At 38.8% G+C, this 22,952-nt stretch overlaps 1 protein-coding gene across 1 annotated transcript in view; it reads right to left on the bottom strand.

Moving 5' to 3' along the window:
• Positions 1 to 2,052: 2,052 nt before the first annotated feature.
• adam19b (ADAM metallopeptidase domain 19b) overlaps positions 2,053 to 22,952 on the bottom strand; it is a 34,585-nt gene continuing 13,685 nt past the window's right edge. Inside the window, exons 4-23 of the mRNA XM_077578729.1 lie at positions 22,691 to 22,769; positions 22,452 to 22,528; positions 19,313 to 19,499; positions 19,172 to 19,237; positions 17,212 to 17,283; positions 16,949 to 17,115; positions 16,693 to 16,777; positions 14,673 to 14,812; positions 13,082 to 13,259; positions 10,500 to 10,589; positions 10,229 to 10,424; positions 7,120 to 7,228; positions 6,826 to 7,042; positions 6,673 to 6,750; positions 5,564 to 5,672; positions 5,366 to 5,492; positions 5,180 to 5,282; positions 3,666 to 3,953; positions 3,498 to 3,589; positions 2,053 to 2,875 (exon numbers count right to left, since the gene is read on the bottom strand). Of these exons, the coding sequence (XP_077434855.1) occupies positions 2,869 to 2,875; positions 3,498 to 3,589; positions 3,666 to 3,953; positions 5,180 to 5,282; positions 5,366 to 5,492; positions 5,564 to 5,672; positions 6,673 to 6,750; positions 6,826 to 7,042; positions 7,120 to 7,228; positions 10,229 to 10,424; positions 10,500 to 10,589; positions 13,082 to 13,259; positions 14,673 to 14,812; positions 16,693 to 16,777; positions 16,949 to 17,115; positions 17,212 to 17,283; positions 19,172 to 19,237; positions 19,313 to 19,499; positions 22,452 to 22,528; positions 22,691 to 22,769 (2,467 nt within the window). The 3' untranslated portion in view covers positions 2,053 to 2,868. The remainder of the gene's footprint in view (positions 2,876 to 3,497; positions 3,590 to 3,665; positions 3,954 to 5,179; positions 5,283 to 5,365; positions 5,493 to 5,563; positions 5,673 to 6,672; positions 6,751 to 6,825; positions 7,043 to 7,119; positions 7,229 to 10,228; positions 10,425 to 10,499; positions 10,590 to 13,081; positions 13,260 to 14,672; positions 14,813 to 16,692; positions 16,778 to 16,948; positions 17,116 to 17,211; positions 17,284 to 19,171; positions 19,238 to 19,312; positions 19,500 to 22,451; positions 22,529 to 22,690; positions 22,770 to 22,952) is intronic.

A 22,952-nucleotide genomic window follows, 5' to 3' on the forward strand; every position in this document is an offset into this window, starting at 1 on the left:
ATTGTGCTCAGCGGGAGAGGGCGCTTGCAATTAAAACTGTCTGTTTCCCTCAAGTGTCACATCATTTCTATTGAGGGTCCTCGGTACACAGTTATAGGTATAAGTGTGTGTGTGTTTGTGTGTGTATTGGCTTTTGATAAGAGTAGGCCAGAACAGCAGTGTTGCCACAGTTGCCAAAAAATAAATAATTTGGTTACAATTGCACTTACTTACTTTACTGATTACTTGATTTTTAAAATAACTCAGTTAGATTACAACTTTAATAGATGCATTCAGCAGATACCGACAAGACTATTTAACACAAAAATGACACAAGCGTTGCCACCTAATTGGACGTGCATTGTTAAAGAGTAGCATTTCGTTGCTGTCTTGTGAAAAACACTTATGTGCATTTTGTGTGTGTGTGTGTGTGTGTGTGTGCTTTATTGTTTTTGACATGTCTGCAATCCCATAAACATAAAAATGTAAACAATAAAATAAAATAAAAAGAAGAAGACAAAAATGGACATAAGTATATATATACAATCGTAAACAACACGATCATATTGCTATGGGGTATATGCCATGGAGGAGGCGGGACTTCTTTTTTGCTTTGTTTCCGGTTTGAGACGTGTGGGCCGCGTTCCGTTACTTGCGCTTCCATCCTTGTGCCCCTCGGTTGCGCGTTCCTTTTTTTTCTCTCTCTCTCTTTGGAGAGCTCAGTATTGTTCATTAGGTAATTTTACCAATTTGACATATCATCATTGCTCTTTTTAAAAAATAAAAAATAAATGTAGGTTCAGAATCCAGCCAGAGTTGAGAGGCCGTCAGGAGACCCGAGGAAGGACCAAAGAAAAGAAAGGAAAGTGAAATCCAGCACCGACCAGACACCACCCACCAGGCCACCAACCAGAGTCCTTCACCAACCCCAGAAATTCCAACAAATTAGGGAGACCTCAAGAGACCAAAGGAGAGACTGAGGAAAGAAAGGAAGGATAGATGAAGCAGAGTGAGATCCACAGACGTCAGCCTCCACCGATTCAACGACCAGAGGAAGAAGCAGATTGTGTTTGAGTTTCGATAGATGCTGGTGTGGTGGATCTGGCATGCATGAAAATCTCCACCAAAGAGGGGAGCCGTCGACCCCGGCCAGGACAGAGCAAGCGCAACACCTCAGGGCCCCCCAGGCCACGGCAGCGCCAAGGGACAACCCCCGGGCCCGGCAGGGGCCACCGGCCGGAGAGCAAACCCAAGAGCAGGAGCGCCCCCCACCCCAACACGGCCCGCGCCCCCAACCCAACGCAGCAGGACGGGGCACTGCAGGCCCGCCAGGCACCCCACCAGTCCACAGCCCCTGCTCCCCCCACGACAATGAACCGAATGAACAATACTGAGCTCTCTCAAGAAAACAAAAACACACAACAACAAAAACAGCAAGATATATTCAAAAATACAAATAATACTATTTAATGTTAGTTTGAGGTAAGATTATGGTTATGTTTAGTGTTATAGTTTCGTTTAGGTTTAGTAAAAAAAATATATAAAAAAAAGTAAGACGGAATTGGAGGTCACGTGGTTCCGGTAGAGCTCCACTCGCCCATGGTCTGCAGCAAGACCCTTCTCTTTATTTGTCTTGTCAATTCTTTCTCACTGCTGCATCCTGCAGGCGGTTAACTGCAGCCACTTGTGGTGGTGAAAGGTGCTGCTTACAGTACAGTATTGTATTGTCAATTTGTCATTAACTGCACGTAGAAGTAAATACATTCTACATAGCATCGTTTTGTGATATTTGAAGAACAGTCATAGTCTGATTGCTTGATTAGAGAAAGTAATGCTAGTCGTTACTCCAAATTGTGTGCATTTTCAAGTAACGTGTTACCAGCACCACAGCAAAAGACACCGATGTGGCTGTGTGGACCAGTTACAGCAAGATTGATTCTTTCATGTGACAATAATTTTATTTATTTATTCATTCATTTTATAACGCAAATAAAAAGTGAAGTCAATTAATGAAATCCAAATAATTTGTGTGAACTGAAGAAACCCTCAAAAAGGTGACAAAGAAGGTGAAACGTGAAATAATTTATTGAATTCCAGTTGCAAATTCAAAGTTGCAATGCCTGAGTTTGCATAGATCTTTGAAGAAGACACAATATGGCAGCTGTGTTTCCACGTGAGAACACCAGTTACTTCCCAAAGTACCTTCATCATGACACTGTCATTTTCTGTTGCAATGCCCACCATTGACAATGATGCATACATGAAGGACAAGCAACACATAATCCTCATTTGCACGGATTCCACTTTTGATGAAATTAAAATTATGGAGCAATTTAGGAAAGTTTCGCAGACAAGAAAATGAAAGCTCCAGCTAAGCACCAACTTTTGGGGCAAAACAAAAATCTCACCACCAGTAGAGTGTAGAGATGACAATATTTTAGAGAATATTTACGCTATGTACAAAAGTCTTCAAACAAACCTATTAAAAAAATAACATTAAATATAGAATGGCCTTTAAAATAATATGAAAAATAAAATATCATTTATGACACAAGCCTCTCATGAAAATGACATGCATCTCTACTGTAACGTGTCTGACTGGTCCAGTTTAAATCCCAATATTACCCACAAATATGGACTTAACGCATAAGATTTCCATTTACGGCTGATACTCTTTCAAAGGCTTTATGATTCTTTGATTATGTAAACATTCATGTTTCTTCTTTGCCTTGGGAATAAATACTCCAGCAACATTGTTCTAACACTGCTGATTTATGAAATCATTCACATTTCTTCACACTTGGCCACCGCATAAATAGAATGTAGTCCAAAGGTCCAGGGTGTCAAGTGTCTACGGGATCAAATTGGTCCTCAACATCTCCCTGAGGTTCAAGATCTGAAAGTAGAGAAACAATATGATTACGGTGTGAATTTGTGTCTTTGTGTAGTGTTATCTTACCTGTGGGTTTGTGTGTGAATATTCGTTATTTGAAGGAAAAACACTCCAATGCTAACTTCCGGTTAGCATTTAAATGGGATCCTCCCTTAGCATTAGCGCTATGCTAGCGGTGTTTTAAAAATGAAGCATGTTTTGTGTTTAAATATACAGTGGATGTAATTCTCATTGTCGTGCGTTTAGTTTTACAGTTAACTCGTTAAACAGCTTAAAGGACGCTTGGGGAACAACATAATAACCAGAATAACGTACACTACACAGTTGCTAGTTGCTAATGCTACGCGAGTAAAATAGTGCATTCAGGATACTTTTACAGCGTTGGAAACTTCGGTTTTCTTCGATGATAACATTTTAAGATGAAAATAATTGGCCATTTGGCTCAATTGGCCAATTGTTTTGGCAGATGTTTGAAAGGCAATAATCGATCAGAGAACAATTCATTCAACACATTATTATGGTTTTCATTCTTGTATGTTGTAGTGGAATTCTCCATCATTGCACAGTATACAGCCATCACAACATGAACCCACACTGTAAATGCAGCTGAATTGACACCAGTTACCTGTATGTCGTTTTATGTTCAGCAAATGGAGCCAAAGCAGCCTTTCCCTTCAGCAGCACATCAGTGGTGACGAGTTGGCCTCTCGATGGGTGCTTTAAGTCACAACAAAATGGCATCCGGTTAATATTTCACATAGGGCTTTACATAAATCCATAAATTACGACTCACCGTTGCTGGTCTGTTGCCAGGACAAGGTGGCGGAGGCCTGTCGGGCGGTTCTGGACGAGCTGTAGAAGGGGAAAGTGCAGATGCAGGTGGCAGAGGAGCCTGCTTTCGCCTCGGCTCATCTTTAAAGGGACTGTTGCTCTGAAATGAAGATTGTCTCTGGATAAGACTCCGAGACTCACTGTCCTGCACGACCAACACTGGCACAGGCGGAGGCTTCACGGCAGGACGCACTGCAACATGTTTGGGCCGGGTTGCATACGCCTGGCTCAGATGAGGAGAGGATTTTCTCTGTGGAAAAAAACAACACACATTTTACTAATGTGCGCAAATAGCAGTGATTAGACCTGTCAAGATTAATCAATTAATTGACAAGTAATTGATTATCCAAATTAATTGACAACTATTTTAATAATCGAGTAATTGTTTGAAGCCATTTTTTAATTTAAAATTGTCCAAATTTTCTGATTTTCAGCATATCAACAGAAATTGTTCACTTATTTCTGTAGTCCTTCATGAAAGAAGACTGACTATCTTAATTATTTATTAATTAGACATTTGCAAATACCTGTTTTTACTTTTACCTTTTTTTTCAAATCACTATACGAATACAAAGTATGAAATAAACACCAATCACCGGTTAATGAACATTAATCGGGGAAAAAATGCTTTTGTAATACATTTTAATTTTGTATTAAAATGTATTACAAAAGCATTTTTTCCCCAGATCAGATTAGAATCAGATTAGTCGATTAATCGATTGAATAATCGATAGATTAATCGATTCTAAAAATATTGGATAGTAACAGCACAAGTCCGATATGTTTTTTTTAAGGGCCGATACCGATTATTAGCAGTCAAGGACGCCAATATTTGTTTTCACTAAAAGGTAAAATTTTGGCATCAAAATGTGAAGAAATACAAACTCCAGCTCTTAATATATATATATATATATATATATATATATATATATATATATATATATATATATATATATATATATATATATATATTTTTTTTTTTTTTAATTTAAGCATATGTTTATTGAACAACTTTTAGGGTTCGTAAAATATCGAAGTTTAAAAAAAAAAAGTTTTGTCAATTGACATCTTTGTTTTAAAAATCTAACGAAAAGGTCAAGGGTCTACCAGGGGCAGCAGCGTGTCTTATATAAATTAATAAAAACTCGTGTTAAAACTTCACTTATCTTACTTTTAATTTCAAACAAAACAGAACAGGTGTCGAAAGTTCCCAGGACATCTCTGAAAATGTAAATAATTACTTCCCTGAAGTTAACACTTTATTTTTAAATGGATCCATTATCGGCCGTATAATTCCTCAACATGGCCGATGCAGATATTCATCAAAATGCTGAATATCGGCCCAGTCGATAATCAGTCTATCCCGAACAAAGAGCGTAAAAAGACTGGTGCTTGCTGAAAATTGCGGCAGGCGTGCTAATAAGAGCAAAACCAGGATTATAATGTCTGATTTCCAAAACGGAGGGAGCCTTTTACCTGCTGCTCTAAGTCTTGTTTTTTGAGCAAGAATGTTGGGTTGGTGTGCCCGTTCACATGAGCGTCCGCACGCAGAGGCTTGTCTTCCGCTGGGACCGAACAACTGGAGGTCCAAACACAAGCACGTACACAAACGTGTCAAGAAAATACAAACCAACTCAGGATGGCGATTTCAGCGCAAGCTACCTTGGGACAGGAAGCGGAGTGGATGTTTTACGTGTCTGTAGTTTGTGTTTGTAACAAAAACGCAGCCCGACAGCCAGCGCGACAAAGAGAAGCAGAGGAAAGACCAGCACGAGTGGAAGGAGGTTGCCTGTTGGAAGACAAAGTATGAAGCAATAAATGCGATTCATCATCATATCATGCTGAAAGACGTGGTCTCACTGTGACTGATGACAGGTCCGCTGTCCACACTCCCGCCCGGCCCCCTCTGGTTACACACAGGCGGGGCCCAACCGCTCTCGCAGTGACAGTTGTGGTTGTTGTTGCACAGCTGGTGACAAATGAGGAGATGGCAACTTCCCGTCACAATCTTTCACTTCAACAACATTTTCAGTCGACGCAAGCAAATTATTGGGCCACATAATAGATTCATTTAAATGTTGTTGTTTTTTTTTATAATAATGCTCAATAACAGTGAATAATATGCATTTTGCACAAACAATGAAGGTTAATTAGAACAATATACTATATAATAATACAGTTGCATTTTTATTTTATCAACTAGACAAAGTGCAATTTCTGCAGAATTTGCGTGGGAATGTTGAAAAACTGAATGCTAAGATTTGAAAGATAAATGATGTGAAAATTACCTTTTTTTTTTTTTTACTTGTTAAATGACAACTGAATAAAAAGAACTGCAATCTGTCTAAGGTGAGATATAATCATTTCAGAGAAATTATAATCCATTTTCTGATATGATAGTCAGTTTAGTATCAAACCATCGAATGTACTAAAATGTGATCCAAGCGGGATTTGAACCCAGATTCTCCATCGTGGGAGGCAATTGCTCTGAGCACTGACTTAACTTGACTTCCTCAAATTCATGAATAAATAAATAGGAGCACTTTAAATAGCTCAACACAAGTAAGTGTTATTTATTTATTTATTTATTTCACTATTAAAAGTGGCCATCAAGTTTGTTTTTATTTTGCAAATAAATGTTACAATGAGGTTGAGATGCACTGTAACTATATGACACTATATAGTATATAATAATTGATCAATATCATAAAAGTGAATAAGTTGACAATGAATGATTGATTAATGTGGTAACGACACTTGATGTGCCGGTCGTATGCTATCACGATTTTTTGGGGTTATTTCTCCTGACGAGTAAAAAAGGTTTATTTGAGTGGAGGTCTTAATTGCGGCACGTATACAATTAGAGCAGACGCCACTTTTCATTATACGGCCCCAAGCATTTCTTCACTTACTCAATATAAATGAGTCTCGATGGGATTGAATTATTCGGACTTTCATACAAAACTCACCCCATGCCCGTTACATTTGGAATGGCAGTCATCAGCTTTGAGGAAAGACGCATTACGGCATTCGCCATTGAAGCAAATCTATTGAAAGTGGCAAATGTTTCATCACACAAACACGAGTCAAGACATGACAATATGACGTTATCGAATTCTCACGGAGTGGTCTCCACATTTGGTGCCGGTCATGACGAGGCCCGGGTCCAGCGTGTCTCCTTGCACCTCCTCGTCCCTCTGGCCCATCTTGTAAACGTGCGTTCCCATGCACTGAACCCTCTTGTCGCCCACGCTCACCGTGGTCTCGATGCGAACCGCGTTGCTCTCTATTGGCTTGGATGCTGAAGATAAACACTGAATCTTCCCGCATTTAGCATCTCTGGCACAAACCACAAAAAAGTATCATGAAATTATCTTTTGGATTTGAATGAAATGATCGCAAAATGTGTATCTCACCTCTCCTTACAGCTTCTGTATTTCCCCAACAGATCTTTGCCGCAGTTGCCATACATGTCGCCAGCTTCATTGACCTTCTTAAAACACACGTCATGGGCCGGACGGCCATCTGCAAAAGACACACACACACTTGATGGAATCCCTCACCTCTAAAATGAAATGTAGGCTACTTTAAATTAATTTGTCTATATCCCCAAAAAAACATCTCTGTATTATTATTATTTTTTATTTTTTTACTCAACCTTCAGATCAGGGGAGCTCACGTTCGGTCCTCGAGAGCCCCTATCCAACCTGTTTTCCATGTTTCCCTCCTGCATCACAGCTGAATCTAATATTCAGCTCATCAGCAAGCTTTGCAGAAGCCTGATCATGAATCAGGTGTGTTAGTGGTGAGAAACATGGAAAACAGGCTGGAGAGGGGCTTTTGAGGACCGAACTTGAGCACCCCTGCTATAGAGGATTGTTTAGTCTGCCGTTTGCTCAAGGTTAGCCGTGATAAATCGGACCCGTGACCCTGAACGTGATAAGCAGCGTAGAAAGATAACTTTTTAATTATAGAAAAATAATTAAAAATAAAGTATATATATATTGGTAATAGGTTTTGCTCAACAGGGTGATCTGCAACCACTTATTTGATTTTGTAGTCATGCATTTTTTGGCAAAACTACAAGTAATCCTAAAATCAACCAGAGGAGGGCGCTAATGTAACAACAAGCAGCGCTCTGACAACAAGCTGGACACGCGATCTTTTCCACTGATCTGTATATTTTCCTGGCTAGCCAATAGGCCAAGACTTTTGAAGCCGCGAGGCCACTATATTGCTCCTCCCAAGAAACATTTCTCGGCATACGATCCTATACATTTATAGTATCAAAATTGGAGGACATTTGAGAAAGTACGTAGTAGAAACATCATGATTTATATGATGTTTTTAATTTGTAACACATAAACAAGAGGACTATTTTACAACTAGCCTTAAATACGTGTATACATTTTATGCTTAATGATGTTTACAGGAGGAAACTTGTATATATTTTTAATTAAAGTATTATAACTATAATTCAACAAAACGTGACTCTGCCAAATCTAATATTGGGGTCTAAGGAACTAAACAATAAACAAAAAGGGGGATCTTCAAAGCAGCAAAAACCCACTACAGTACTTGTTAAAAATTTTTTTTTAACTTGCTTTAAAAAATAGTGACCACTCCGCAACAACTGACCCCCCCCCCCCCCCCCCCCCCCCAGAAAAAAAACAGCAACCCCACACCCGCCCCCCTGCCCTATACAGTACTTAGAGACCACAAGCTGTAACTTGTACATTATACAGTAGTCTGCTCGCGAGATGGGAGGAGCAAGATGGCCGCCCTGTGGCTTCAACGGCTTTCATGGGCGTGTATGGGCAATCGGCTATCCAGTAATATATTAAGATCAGTGATCCTTTCCCAATGGCGATTAAAAGTAAAGGCTGACAATCTTACAAACTTCTTTGGCATCATTGGATGGATTGCTTGAAAATTCAGAAATATTCAAATGACTTGTGAAAAGGTTTTAAACGCCAACATTCACACACACATTCACATCTACCGTAAAATCCTGTGAACACACCCGCGATTCAGAACCCCCCCCCCCCCCCCCACACACACACACACACACAAAATCCCCCTTAAAAAAACGAAGCATCCCCTCTGTACTTGTTTATAATACAGTTCCCTGCTTAGCTGGTATCCATTATTATCAGAGTGAATAATATCAATTAATAGGAGTTCAAAACAAACCAATAGTGTCAATGCTTTTAAAATCCATGCTCTTTTCTAGGGATGTTCGATACCAATTTTTTTCAGACCAATACCAGTATGAGTACTCAACTCTTCATATCGAATCTATTCGAGAATTGCGTGCTGTAATATCGCGATATATTGCTGAATCGATTTTTTCTAACACCCCTAATTATTATTATTATCATTATTCACAGGACTTTACAGTATGTAATAAATAGGGGTGTCAGGGGGTAATTTTTTTTATTGTAATTAATCGCATGACTTCAATAGTTAGCTCACGATTAATCACAAATTTTACATCTGTTCTAAATGTACAATAAAATGTTAAATAAAAAGTTTTCATATTCCTGTTAACATAAAAGTGGTAACAATGTTAAACTAATAGAAATATGGCTGCATCTTTTAGTCATTGATACAGTAATTTCGTAATCATTCATAAAATTTAAACTTTTAGCTTTCTACGGTTAATAAAAGATCACACTACTAAAGGCATTCATGTAGAAATGTGGTTCCTTGCTGCGTTGTCATGTTTGTTTACCACTGCATGTGTACCTCCACTGTGTTGCACGCCAGATGCACGACACACATGTATGTATACTCGGAGTGTCAGGCGATTAAGATTTTTAATCGTAACTAATCGCATAACTTCAATAGTTAACTTACAATTAATCGCAAATGTTATATCGGTTCTAAAAGTACAATAAGAGGTACAATAAAATATTTCTCTCTCTCTAAGTTTTCATACTCTTAATATAAAAGCGAAAAGGGAAAAAATGTTAAACTAATAGAAATATGGCTGCATCTTTTAGTCATTGCTAAGTTTTAGTACTTTCATAACAATTCATACGATAAAAAACGAGTGTGATATTGATTTGTGTTCATCACTAGATGGCATAATTGCATTTGTAAGACATTGGTGATAGCATTTTTCAGAGTTATCTAATCATTAACATGAAGTAAATTGTGAAATTTTGCACATTTTTAAAATTGTAAAATACAACTTGAGCCCAGTCTCCACAAATATATGCATTATTATTAAATGTATTACTGATAAATTTTGACGTGGACGTGTCTGCTGCGTTGCGACTGGAATTCCCTCAGTACAGGCTTTCCAAGTAAGGGGCGGTCATTAATCACGCGTTAAAAAAATTTGTGGCGTTAAAGAAACTTGAAATTAACATACTAATTTTGACACCCCTAGTAATAACTCATGTGTCTTATGGTACAGTAGGTCTGCAGTATTTTTTTTTCTGAAGTACAGCATACAATTTGCTGCGCCCTCTATTTTGTGCAACAATAACAACAAAGTTGTCCTGTATTTGTACCCACCTCGTCCCCAGAGTGAGCGGCACTGTTGCTCCAGCGTGAGGCACATGCCAGTGTAACAGTAAGCCTTCCCATTGGCGCACGATGTGCCATCCACCAAATAGAAGTTAGCAGGGCAAGTCTCGCTCTTGCCATCGCAGTACTCGGCCAGGTCGCACTGGCCCGACGGGGTCCGACACAGCACCCCGGGGCTCTTCAGCTTCACATGAAGGGGAGATTGGACGTGAAGGGAATACAGCTCACCTGACGCTTTCATTGTTGATGAGGTTCGTACCTTGCACTTATGACAGCACACACCGTGGGCGCACTCGGCTCCAGCTTTTAAAGTGCAGTTGTTTGCGTTACAGCAGGGACTGGTACATTCCTGTGTCGAAAGGAAGTGGTGAGCATTTTCATCATAAAAACTAGGGCCCGACCGATATGCCTTTTTTTAAAGGCCGATACCAATTTTTGGCAGGAAAAAAATATCGCTGAATCTGCAGATTATTTAAAAATATATATAATTCCTTTTTCAATGGGTGTCACTTACGCACAAACTTTTGCTATTAAGATTCTCTGCTTTGAATGACAAGTCCATTGTATCACCTTATCAACAAATGTCATGAAGTATACAAGGTTATTATATAGATTTATGTGTCAATAAAACCATTCTTACTTTTTACAACTGCTGTATAGCATTAACCCTGTACCTTTTCTTTTATATATTTTTATCTTGTGTTATTTTCACAAGTCTTGGGACTTACTGGGCTAACCTGGGACCTCAGGGATTGTATTTCGTGCCATGTCATGTGGAAATATGTGTTAAGAAAAAAAAATACAAAAATTCCTTGGATGTTTGTATCCTTGCTTGAATTTAGAGAAAAGAAAGTCTTTGAATCCTTGAAATATAAACTTTAAATATAACTTGAAAGGACAATGACAAAATAAAACAACAAGAGCATTTGTCGATCCACAAAAAGCATTTGATACTATAAACCATGATATATTGATTAGTAAATTGGAGCGTTATGGTATTAGGGATACAGCCTTGAATTGGATCAGAAGTTATTTACAAGAAAGACAACAGTTTGTGGAGTTGGGGGAATTTAAATCAAAATGTTTGGACATGATATGTGGTGTCCCCCAGGGGGCAGTGTTGGGGCCAAAACTGTTTATATTGTATATAAATGATTTGTGCAATGTGTCTCATTTATTGAAGTTTGTGTTGTTTGCAGATGACACAACTATTTTAGTTTCTGGTGAGAAAATGCATCTTATTTTGGACACAACTACCTCCAAATTTAAGAAAGTAAAAACATGGCTTGATAAAAACAAGATATCAATCAAATTTAAACAAGATGAAATTAGTTCTGTTTGGTAATGTTAAAATAGGGAACTGCACAAGATTGCAAATTAAAGGTGTAGATATAGAAAGAGTAAATTAGATTAAATATAAAAAAATGTTGATCTTGTGGAATTTAATACTGTATAATTGGTGTATAAAGCTAGACATAATTTACTGCCGGGCAATATGGGAAATATGTTTTCAGAGAGACAGGGTGGTTATGGTTTGAGGGGAATTTATCATTTAAAGACAAAGTATTCAAGAACAACATTGAAGAGTTTCTGTACATCTGTATGTGGAGTGAAAATTTGGAGCAGGTTGAGTACTGATTTACAAAATGTCCAAACATAGACCAGTTCAAAAGGAAATATAAAATCAACATTTTTGAAAAGAATAGGGATAAAGAAGTGAGTTTCAATGAAAAGTAACATTGTTTGATGTTATTATTAGTAGTAGTATTTTTGTTAGTATTGTTGCTATTGATAAGGAAAACATATATACGTATATTAAAAAAGTATAAAAATATATGCATAAGGCACACTGTTCAATGTGTTCACTATTAATAATTACTATAATAACCTTTGTTATTGATAATCAAGATATACTGTAGACTAGCAGTTTTTTGTGTGTTTACTATACATACCAACTATTTATTGTGTAACGTATGTTAAAGGGGGTAGGACCTGATAAGTTTATGCTTCTTCCTACTCCATTTCGAACATGTATGTGTAACTCATGATGGGTGAAACACTGTGGAACTTTCTTATGTTGCTTTCGTTGCGTTTGTTTTGTTTGATGTTTTTTTTAATATTTTGTCTTTACACATGTACTTTTATAATCAGTTTGTTTTTTCTTTATATTTATGTTCGAAATAAAATTGGAAGGAAAAAAAAGATAAAAATAAGAATTGAATAAACTAAAAATAATAGCAACAGAAAAAAACTGTAAGAACAAATGTTGACTGTTCATGTGCGTTTTGGCCTCTTGGGGGCAGTGTGATGCCGTACACGTAAATTGCGATTGAATTCTATTAAAATAACTAGTTTTTCACACATTGGGAAGAATTTGCGCCTTTGCATAATGTTATCTCACCTGAGGGTAAGTGTTCCTACAGCTATTGTGTGTGAATATTCGTTATTTGAAGCAAAAACACCCCCGAAGTCGATGCTAACTTCATGTTAGCATTTGAATGGGATCCTCCCTTCGCTTTTAGCATTAACGCTAGGCTGGCGATGTTTTAAAAACGAAGCATGTTTTGTATTTAAATATACAGTGGGTGCAATTCTCAACGTCGTGTGTTTCGTTTTACAGTTACCTCCAACCACGGTGTCATTAAACAGACTAAAGGACAATTAGGGACAACAGAATAGCCAGATTAACATACGCTACACACTTAGTTGCTAGTTGCTACGCGAGCAAAGTGGTGCGTTCAGGGTACATTCACAGCGTCGGAAACTTCGGTTTTATTCGATAACGTTTAAAGGGGAAAATAATTGGCCACAAACTAATAGTGCACCGACACCAACGCTGACCTCTTCCTCTCCGCAGTCACATTCCTCCCCTTCCTCCAGGTAGCCATTGCCGCAGCGCTGTCCTCCATACATGGCTCGGGTGTTTGGCTCGTTGAAGAGACACTTGCCTCCTCCAGAGCCCAAGTAGCTCTTCAGCTCCCGCATGTTACACACGTTAAATACACGTGGAAATGGGTGCCTGTCAGAGGTACACTTTATTAGGTACACATGTGCAATCAAATGACACACAGTAAATTTTGTAGAGTAAAATGTACTCTGAAAAAGACTATATTCGGTCCCAGTCTAAACAGAGTAAACTTTATACTCGAAGAAAGTAAAATGTACACAACATTTATTTATTTTTAAATCAACAGTTGAGGAACAATCACAGAAACTTCAGGTTGGGAGACAACCAACCTTGAGACAGTCCTCCAATAAATATGAGCACATAGGTCGTTTAGAAAAGGTGCCAAATTACGACAAGTGTTTTAGTTTAGCGACCTCTATCGGCCATGTTGAATAGAGCAAAAAGCCAAAAGCTAGACTTGAAGCCGGCCCCTCTGGTTGAAAGACGAGAGCTTATTTTACTGAGCTACTTGGCCAGTGTTTGTTTTCGTGTTGCCTACATGTTTTGTAGCTACAACCTCACTGAAAGCTTCATCCTAAACCCAACCATTAACCAAGAACACTAATAAATACCCTATAACCAGCCTGTTAGCTTGGTGAGATAACCGTTTGTCTTCCGATCAGACGGGCAGGTTTCGAGTCCAGCTTTTGGATTTGCTCTATTCAACATGGCCGATAGAGGTCGCTAAACTAAAACACGTAACACTTGGTCGTATTTTGGTGCATGGTACATTGACCAATATGGTCGTTATTGTTGGAGGACTTGTTTTTTTTTTTTTTGTATTTTACTCTCTTCCAAGTGTAAAAGTTTACTCTGTTTAGAGTGGGACCGAATATAGTCTTTTTAGAGTAAAATTTACTCTACGAAATATACTGTGTACAAAAGAAGAATAAAATCTTCAGCCTTCAAAAAGATAATGATGCTCAGTTTTGATTCACACTGCCCTCTGAGATCTGTGATAATAATTTCACTATTTATTTAATAATTTCATAGTCTGCGTTCTACTGAGAATCACTCAAGTTAAATATTGTCACTAAATTGATTCTTAACCTTTCCTGTTCTGTCGCGGGTCAAATTGACCCATTTAAATTGAATTAAGTATGGAACTTCTGCTTGGTTTATACGTAATATCATATTCAAGGAAAATGGTTAATTTTATTTCCAATCAAATAGCTGGAAATAAACATACGTTTACTGGCATTTTGTCATTTTTTGACACTTTTTTATTATTTATTACATACAGTGGGTCAAAGTGACCCATAAAATGGCATTTAAACAACAAACGTAACATCTGGGTTAAAATGAAGAATGGCGTCTTTTAGTGATAGGATTACACATTAATGTTTTTTTTTTGGGGATTGGCACTTTTTTGGTTCGTGAGAAACAAACGAAACAGGAGGGTTAAAACTTTTGCATGTGCACTTGATTGTAGTGTATAATTCACCACCACAACAACAAAACCGACAGTAGGCCGAGTGTGGTTACCCTGTGGCAGCTGCCATGATGCAACCCCCGTCCTCAGCTTTGGCCTGGCAGCAGCCAGTGCTGTCATGACTCATGCCGAAGTTATGGCCCATCTCATGCGCCATGGTGGCAGCCACGCCAACAGCTGACTCCGAGTGGTCCTTTTACACAATCACAGATGCAGAGGCACATTTTCAAAATGGTTGTTTTGATCTCCTCATGAATACGCACTTCACTTTGTGTGAAAATGCCACGTCGTTCGTTATGTTACAACTATAATGTTATGCGAACAATTCAATTGAAAAAAAGCAACCAGAATCATGTAAGGAGGGGAAAATGTATTACAAGCACATTCCAAATACTGTGTAAGCTCAACATACTTCACTGCAAAGACTCACAGTTAAAAGACAAGGGGGAAAAGGTAATGAAATTAGGAATATATTTCCAGTACTTAATTTAAGCAAAATTATCCACTACTAGAACACACAATCTGACTTGGCAAGATTTCTTAAAACAACTTAACATACATAGCAGGCCTAAAGAAAAATTCACCAATGTTTTAAAACTAATATATTACAGTATACTGATTACACTTACATAATTATGCTATTTCTTATATTTGAGCTAAACCTACTCATAACATTATTACACGTGTCTCAAACTCAAGGGCCGGGGGGCAGATCTGGCTCGCCACAACAATTTATGTTGCCCGTGAAATAAAATTACAGTATGTGCATCAAATGAATGTTTCTTGCTAAAATAACAAAATTGTCAATTGTCATCACTTTCAAAAACGTTGTAATATTGCATTTTTTGTTACCAATTCTCCTTTTAAAATAAATGTAATGATAAATGCAATTTTTCAATGTAAAATTGTCCAAATCCTCTGCTTTCAGCATATCAACAGTAATTGTTCACTGATTTCTGAAGTCCTTCATGAAAGAAGACTAATTATCTTCTGTGTTAATCTAAATAAATAAGAGGTTTGTGTAGTGTTATCTTACCTGTGGATATGTGTTCCCACAAGATTTGTGTGGATATTCGTTATTTGAAGGGAAAACACTCCCTAAGTCGATGTTAACTTCCGGTTAGCATTTGAATGGGATCCTCCCTTCGCTTTTAGCATTAGCGCTAGGCTAGCAATGTTTTAAAAACGAAGCATGTTTTGTATTTAAATATACATTGGATATAATTCTTAACGTCATGTGTTTAGTTTTACAGTTAACTCCAACTGCGGTGTCATTAAACAGCTTAAAGGACAAGAGAATAACATACACTAACACATTTGCAAGTTGCTAATGCTACACAAGCAAAATGGTGAAAACAAAACCACCAGTGTTCTGTGTTTAACCAAAATAAGACATTTGTAAACATCTGTTTTTACTTGGAAAACAATGACCGAACCAGTAATAAATTTAACATCAATCCCCCTTCTTTAAAAATCACTATACGAATACAAAGTACGAAATAAACACAAATCACTGGTTAATAAACAGTAATCAGGGAAAAAAATGCTTTTGTGACACACTTCAATGCAAAATTAATATGAATCCAATTAATCGATTGAATAATTCAAAAAAATATTTGATAGTGACAGCACTAACTGGTTGTGTTGAGTGTTTCTATAATATGTCTCCACCTTCTTCAGCATAATACAAATGACAAGGAAGAGTTTGCAACTGCCATGATGCGATAAGATAAGATAACCGTTATCCTAGCTTCTTGTGTTTCTTCTTCTGCTCCTCCTCTATCATCTTCTTGTGTTCTCTGGCCGTCTAGATTACTTGCTTCTCAAAGTTCCGATCTGTTCCGGGGGAGACTCATCATGATAGATCTCGTCACATTACATTACGTGCTTAAGATGAACTTCATTTGGGGTTAATGAGAGTCACTTCAGCTGATGTCAAGTGTGTAATCAGTACAGAGTTTAAATGTGATTGGTCAACATGGGACACAGTCACTTCTGATTTAAAACCTACTATTTTAACAGTGGTGTATAGAATTTTTATATCTACCGTTTCACAAATCTGTTCTCTCTCACCGTGTTCACTCCGCCAGATTGGTATTCCGAGCACATGGCATTGAGAGGTGCCAACCCGATGGTGGTGCCCTGGAATGACCTTCCCCTGGTGGCACAAAGTGCATATTAGTTCCACAACAGGATTGTACCCACAAATTTTAACTTACTGCCATAACATGACTTAAAACTCCTTGTTAGAACTTAAAACTCTCGTCAGAACAACTTCAACTTCACGCAACGCTCGCAATCCAAATGACGTTCACATCTAGACACTGACGTGATGAGCTGAGCGTTGTCATTGTGGAGCGTATGAAGTTGTTTGCGCCTCCAGGACAAGAACGCCGCCAGGGTGCTGTGCGGGTTGTCGGACACGTTGATCATGTCCCGGCTGGTCCACACCTCCAGACCGATCAGCGCCACACGGATGCTCAAAGCCTTGTAGTACTGTGTGTGTTTGTGGATACGGCACATTAGCACAAGAAAATAATCTAAAGACGCTAATGGTACTTGTAGTGTCTACACTTTATATAAAAAGGTTACCTTGTCAACTAAGTTGGCAGCTTCCAGTAATTTCAGTTGGGTCTTCTCAAGACTACTCCCATGTTTGTCAAACTGAAAACCACATACGGTTAACAGCAAATAAGACACACCCAAACATTGTTCCTCACTCTATAGCCACTTAAGAAAAGTAACTTGTATTTACACCTAATACAAGAGTTGCATCAGCACAGCCTCAACAAAGATAATGCTGCTCAGTTTTTATTGACGTTTGCAGAAATGTATTTATTGAGCAGCCTAAAATGCTTACCGTGCATGTAAAAAAAAGAAAAGAAAGAAAGACAAAAAAAGCTTGCAACTCTTGTATTAGGTGTAAATACAAGTTATTTTTCTTAAGTAGCTATAGAGTAATATCAGAAAACGTCACTAAAATTTCCATGCAAATTTCCATTTATGTCCACTTCAGCCTAAAATATTCAAGCAATTGCCACAGCATTTTGGATTTTATGGGCATTAATCGTTTTCCTCCCCATAGATGTTCACACTAGAGAAAAATATCAATGTGGCTTAGAAGATTTTGGCCAATCTCCACCAAGATTCACATGCACATCTCTACTTATGACCACATTAATCTCTTAAAATATCAAAACAATGGGCTCAATATTTTGGATTTTATGGACATTGAGCGTTTTTCTCATTAAGCGACATTAAGCTTTGAGTGTGCACCTATCGAGTGGAAGATGGTAATTAGGGCTGGGAAAAAAAGTCAAACACAAAAATTGGTCAACTTTGCATGGGTCGAAGCTATTTTAATCGTTTTTAAAAACACAACTGGAAGTTGCCGAGAGGCCCGGAACCAATATTTTGTGTTTCCGCACCGACACTTATTGCTGACGGACTCCATCCGGCATTCACCACGGGTGTGTCCAAATAAGTAAGTGATTCAAGTTTATCCAGTGCTAATGCTAATCATAATTGTTAATCCTTTAGCATAGGCTAATTTTGGTGGTGTTTGTGTAATATGTGATATTTAAAAAAAAAAAATCATCATGGTAATGTCCATAACATCTCAGATTTTAGTGCGACCATTTTGATGTTTTCAGAGATTCATGTGGGCATAGTGGTGCAACGGATCATCTTCTATCCATGAGATAGTTGCGACCAACATCAAAACGCCATCCCGAAATTATATTCAATCGCTAATTTAGGACACTAAGAAACCGCTAGTTAATTACGCCATCATTGTATGATACAGCACAAATTTTCAATGTTAGTGGTTAGCAGTCTAGCTGTTAGCATTAACAACAAGTGCCTAGCTGGCAACAGTACTTCGACAGCTGTTGCTTGGCTTGCTTTCTTTACTTCTTTTTCAATAATGTGGAACTAAGCTACTTTGTAATTCACTCTCCAAGGGAATGTGCCTTTAAGCTACACTTGGTAACAATTTGCCTAAAAATATCTTTACAATAGCCTTTATATTTGACCATGTATGACTAAAACTAAATAGTAGATTAACAATTTAGCTGTTCATAATGGAATCTCACACAAGCCAATAGCTTTCAGGCTGGATTCGGGGTCAAGTTTCCCGCCCTCTGTCTGCGGATATGACGTCATGTGTGCATTGTGTACGTGAAAAGCGGAAAATGCAGTTTTATTTTTCCGCCACAGGTGGCAGTAGCAATTCGAAATTCAAATTTCATCTTTTTTAGTACCGTTAAATCGTGCTTTGAGGTCTTTCTCATTACAATTTTTTTTATTTTTTATTTAAAATACAAAAAAGATGAATAGAACTTTGCCTTAATTTATTTTATAAAACATATTTGCCCCAAAAATAAATAAATAAATGGGGGGGAAAATTCGATTTGTGACTCAAATTCGTGATCCTATCCGCATCGTACCTTTTGTGATCCGTTGCACCACTATAAATAACTTATTACTCATAAAATCTCCTTTGGTCTTTGGCTGTAAATATGCACATCTAAAATAGTGACAGCATTCTTACCTCCGCCTTGTCTGCCACCAACAGCAGCTCCACATATTTCATATTCTGACTCAGGTCTCTTCGTTCCTTTAATTGATTAGTATTGTGGTTATAAAATAATCTAGACTGTATTTTTCCATGTCTAGCCCAGCTGACACTCACCCTTAACGTCTGTTCTGACGTCATCCCATGGAGGAAGGTGCCAAGGACCTCCTCGTTACTATGGCGCTGCAGGCAGCTTGTAGGAGGTAGATGGAGACTCTCGGCTCGGAAAACGGCGTGCTCAGGCGTATCCGTAGAAACAGGCTGAATGAGGTAGCTGACGCTTGCGTTTAGGGAAATTAGACCCCTGGGGGAAATAACAAGGCACTGCTAACAGCTCCATCCAGTGGTTGCAAATCATTACAAGTTCAACACATCTGTGTTGCTAGTGTGGGATGGGGGTTGATCCCTGGTACATTTAAATGGTCTTTACGCTTTACTTTTATTTCAGAGAAATATTGGCAAATTATTTGTTCCTGTCCTAGTCACAAATCATAATTTAAAACATATATATATATATATATATATATATGTATTTTTTTTTTCATTTTAATCATTGATATGCTTAAATTCTGATCAGATGTGACTCGAGTTTGGAAGCAAACAACATTTTAATGGGGTCAGCTACATACTGTGGACGGGAATTAATAAGCTTCGGCTTCATTCCGTCAGCCCTTTTTCTTTTCGGGTCCGAAAAGAAAAACGAACAATAAAAACAAAATAAACTGTAGGTAAGCAGCTTAAGCAACTGCACTAAACATCTGGTGAGGTCTGACACCCACTCGTGTCCCTCCACTTTATTAGAATTCATCTATTCATTTAAATGGAGAGCAACAGACACAGAGAAAAAAAGGACACATATGGCTAAGAGTTCCGTCATGAGCCTTCTACTGCCTCAAGCATTGGATCCAAACCAAGAGAAAAAAAAACAGGATCTCCTGACTGATTTGAGACCTCGTATCTTACTGCAAAGCACTAGTCAGAATACAAGAGTGTTTCTGGAAGCAGGATTTCAATAGTTTACAGTTTATTCATTAATCTTTTTTTTGGATTAACACCACTTCCAATGAAATTAGGACATTGTATAAAAACAGAAACATTGATTTGCAAATCATTTTCAACCTATATTCAGATCAATACAATTCAATACAATACGTTGGGTAATTGGTTAGCACATCTGCAAGGACTTGGGTTCAAAATCTGAGCTACGGCCTTCCTGTGTGGAATTTGCATGTTCTCCCTTTGGATTTTCTCCGGGTACGCCGGTTATTTCCGCTTATCTGGAGTTGGGTAGCAGTTAAAGCAGAGAAGCCCTGACTTCCTTGTCCCCGTCCACTTCACCTAGCTTTCCCGGGCGGGTGCCAAGGTGTTCCCAGGTCAGGCTGCCCTGGGTCTTCCCCGGGCCCTCCTCCTGGTGGACGTAACCAGAACACATCACCAGGGAGGCATCCTAATCAGATGCCCCAGCCGCATCGTCTGGCTTGGTTCAATGTGGAGGAGACCGAACACCTTGCAGAGGAAATAAATTTGGGCGGCTTGTATCTGGGATCTTTTTCTTTCGGTCACGACCCACAGCCCATAGGTTGGGTAGCAATATGTAAGGGTTAGGTACTAAAGGTAAGGGTAGGAATGCAGATCAACCAGTAAATTGAGAGATTTTGGTTTGGCTCTTTCTTCACTATACAACAGACCAGTACAAAGTCATCACTGCAGATACTGCCCCATTCTCTCTGTTGATCTCCCATTCCATTCTTCCCTCACGCGTTAACAAGACCCCAACCCCAAGATACTTAACGTCCTCCACTTGGGTACGATCTCGTCCCCGACCTGGACAGGGCACTCCACCCTTTTAGGACTGAGCACCATGGTCTCAGCTTTGGAGATGCTGATTTTCATCCCAACCGCTTCACATTTGGCTGCAAACTCCAGTGAAAGTTTCAGGTCGCAGCTTTATGATGCCAACAGTACCGAATCATATGCAAAAAGCAGAAATGCAATAATTAGGACTCCAAACTGGGACCCTTCCTCTCGACCAGCCCATCCAGGTCTCATTGTCATTATCCATGTGCACATTGAAGTCCCCCAGTAGAACAATGGAGTGCAACACGAGGGCTCTCCACCTACCCTTCAGGGACTCCAGTCAAGTCAAGTCAAGTTTTTTCATATAGCCCTTAATCACACAAGAGACTCAAAGGGCTTCCTTCGCATGCCCTAAGTTGACAAATATTAAGGACATCCCCTAATCTAACCACAAGAGGGCAAGGGAAAAAAAAGAAAAAACAACAACATCAGGTGAAAAATGAGAAACCTTGAGAAGGGACAGCACTCCAAAAAAGGGTGGGTACTCTGAAATGCTGTTTGGTGCATAAGGACAAACGAACTTCAGGCAGTGTTGCCAACTTGACGACTCGCTTGCTAAGTCTGGCGACTTTCCAAAGCCTCTTACAGACTTTTTTGACAAGCGCAACTAGCGACAAAATTAAATTTAAAAAAATCAACAGAAGAAAGTTCATTTGTAGTTCTAAACCTAATTGTGGGGTGCCTCTCCTACGACCTTATTCCTCTCTCCTACAGTGTCCATTACAATTACATGCAAATTGTCAATTATGTTTTTTCTGCGGAGACGGAGTAAAAATCCAACATTCAGCCGGAGAGAGACGGTAGTGAATGACTTATGTCGTTGTTGAGAGAAAAACTTGAAGAGTGAAGAGTGGCGTTCCTCACAAAGACGACTTCACGCAAATAGACAAATTTGATTGGCCGGCCTGCTTTCGTCCGGAGCCGAATCGTTGTCTATGGACGCCTCTACAGATCCACTTTCTCTTTCAAGAAAATGGGTGTGGCTTGCCAGGCTACCTCCAAGCCTGGCTCCAGAGGGGGATCCTGGTGATCCGCGTCCGAGTCAGAGAAATACAGGTCCAATTATTTTTCTCATCATAAGTTCATTGAACCGTACTTTGACTGGGCCCTCACCTATGAGTTCTTTGCCATGGGTGACCCTACCAGGGACATAAATCCCCAGACAATTTAGCTGCTATACCGCTCCACCACAATAGATGTAAGATATATTTTCTTTCCACAAATTCTTTTTAATCCAGGTTTTAGGGAGCATCATAAAGCACGAGCACACAACACAACATAACACCAAATGTTGATAAAGCAAATGTGTTATACCATTTTCTTGGGATATCAGTAACAATACACAAAATATGTATATCTATTATCTAGGTAAAGCACCCCCGCCTCAGGTGTTTCTTACCTGAGACCTGAGCATGTGCTGACAGCCACACTGGAACCATCTACACCCGCAACCTCTCCATGGTAAAAACAGTGATTCTGGAAGAGCAACAAATGCGGCTCATTAATGTACAACCATCACCACGCTTGGTTGTTCCTCATTGTCATGCACATAATATAATATAATATCATCACATATGACATGATTATTTATTTATATGCCCTCGCTACGGTGAAACATCAAAGTGTTTCACAACTTACCATCTTGACAGGGGAGAAGGACTTGCGACTTCCATCCGGAGTGTACCATATTTCCTGATATCCAGGGGTCAACAGCTGCCTGAGGGTAGACATTTACGTTTTATTTCTAGTACCTGTTTGGACAATTGTTCATTTTCCTGACGAAAGTTACAGTATTTCAAAGCACTTTGTATGGTCACTTAACTCCTGCCTATTCAAAAACTCCCCTTGCATTTCCCCCCCCTGTTGAACCTATTAACAACTACAGTATTTGCCTTTTTTG

This window comes from Vanacampus margaritifer, chromosome 10 (assembly GCF_051991255.1).
Source record: "Vanacampus margaritifer isolate UIUO_Vmar chromosome 10, RoL_Vmar_1.0, whole genome shotgun sequence".
Taxonomy (NCBI): domain Eukaryota; kingdom Metazoa; phylum Chordata; class Actinopteri; order Syngnathiformes; family Syngnathidae; genus Vanacampus; species Vanacampus margaritifer.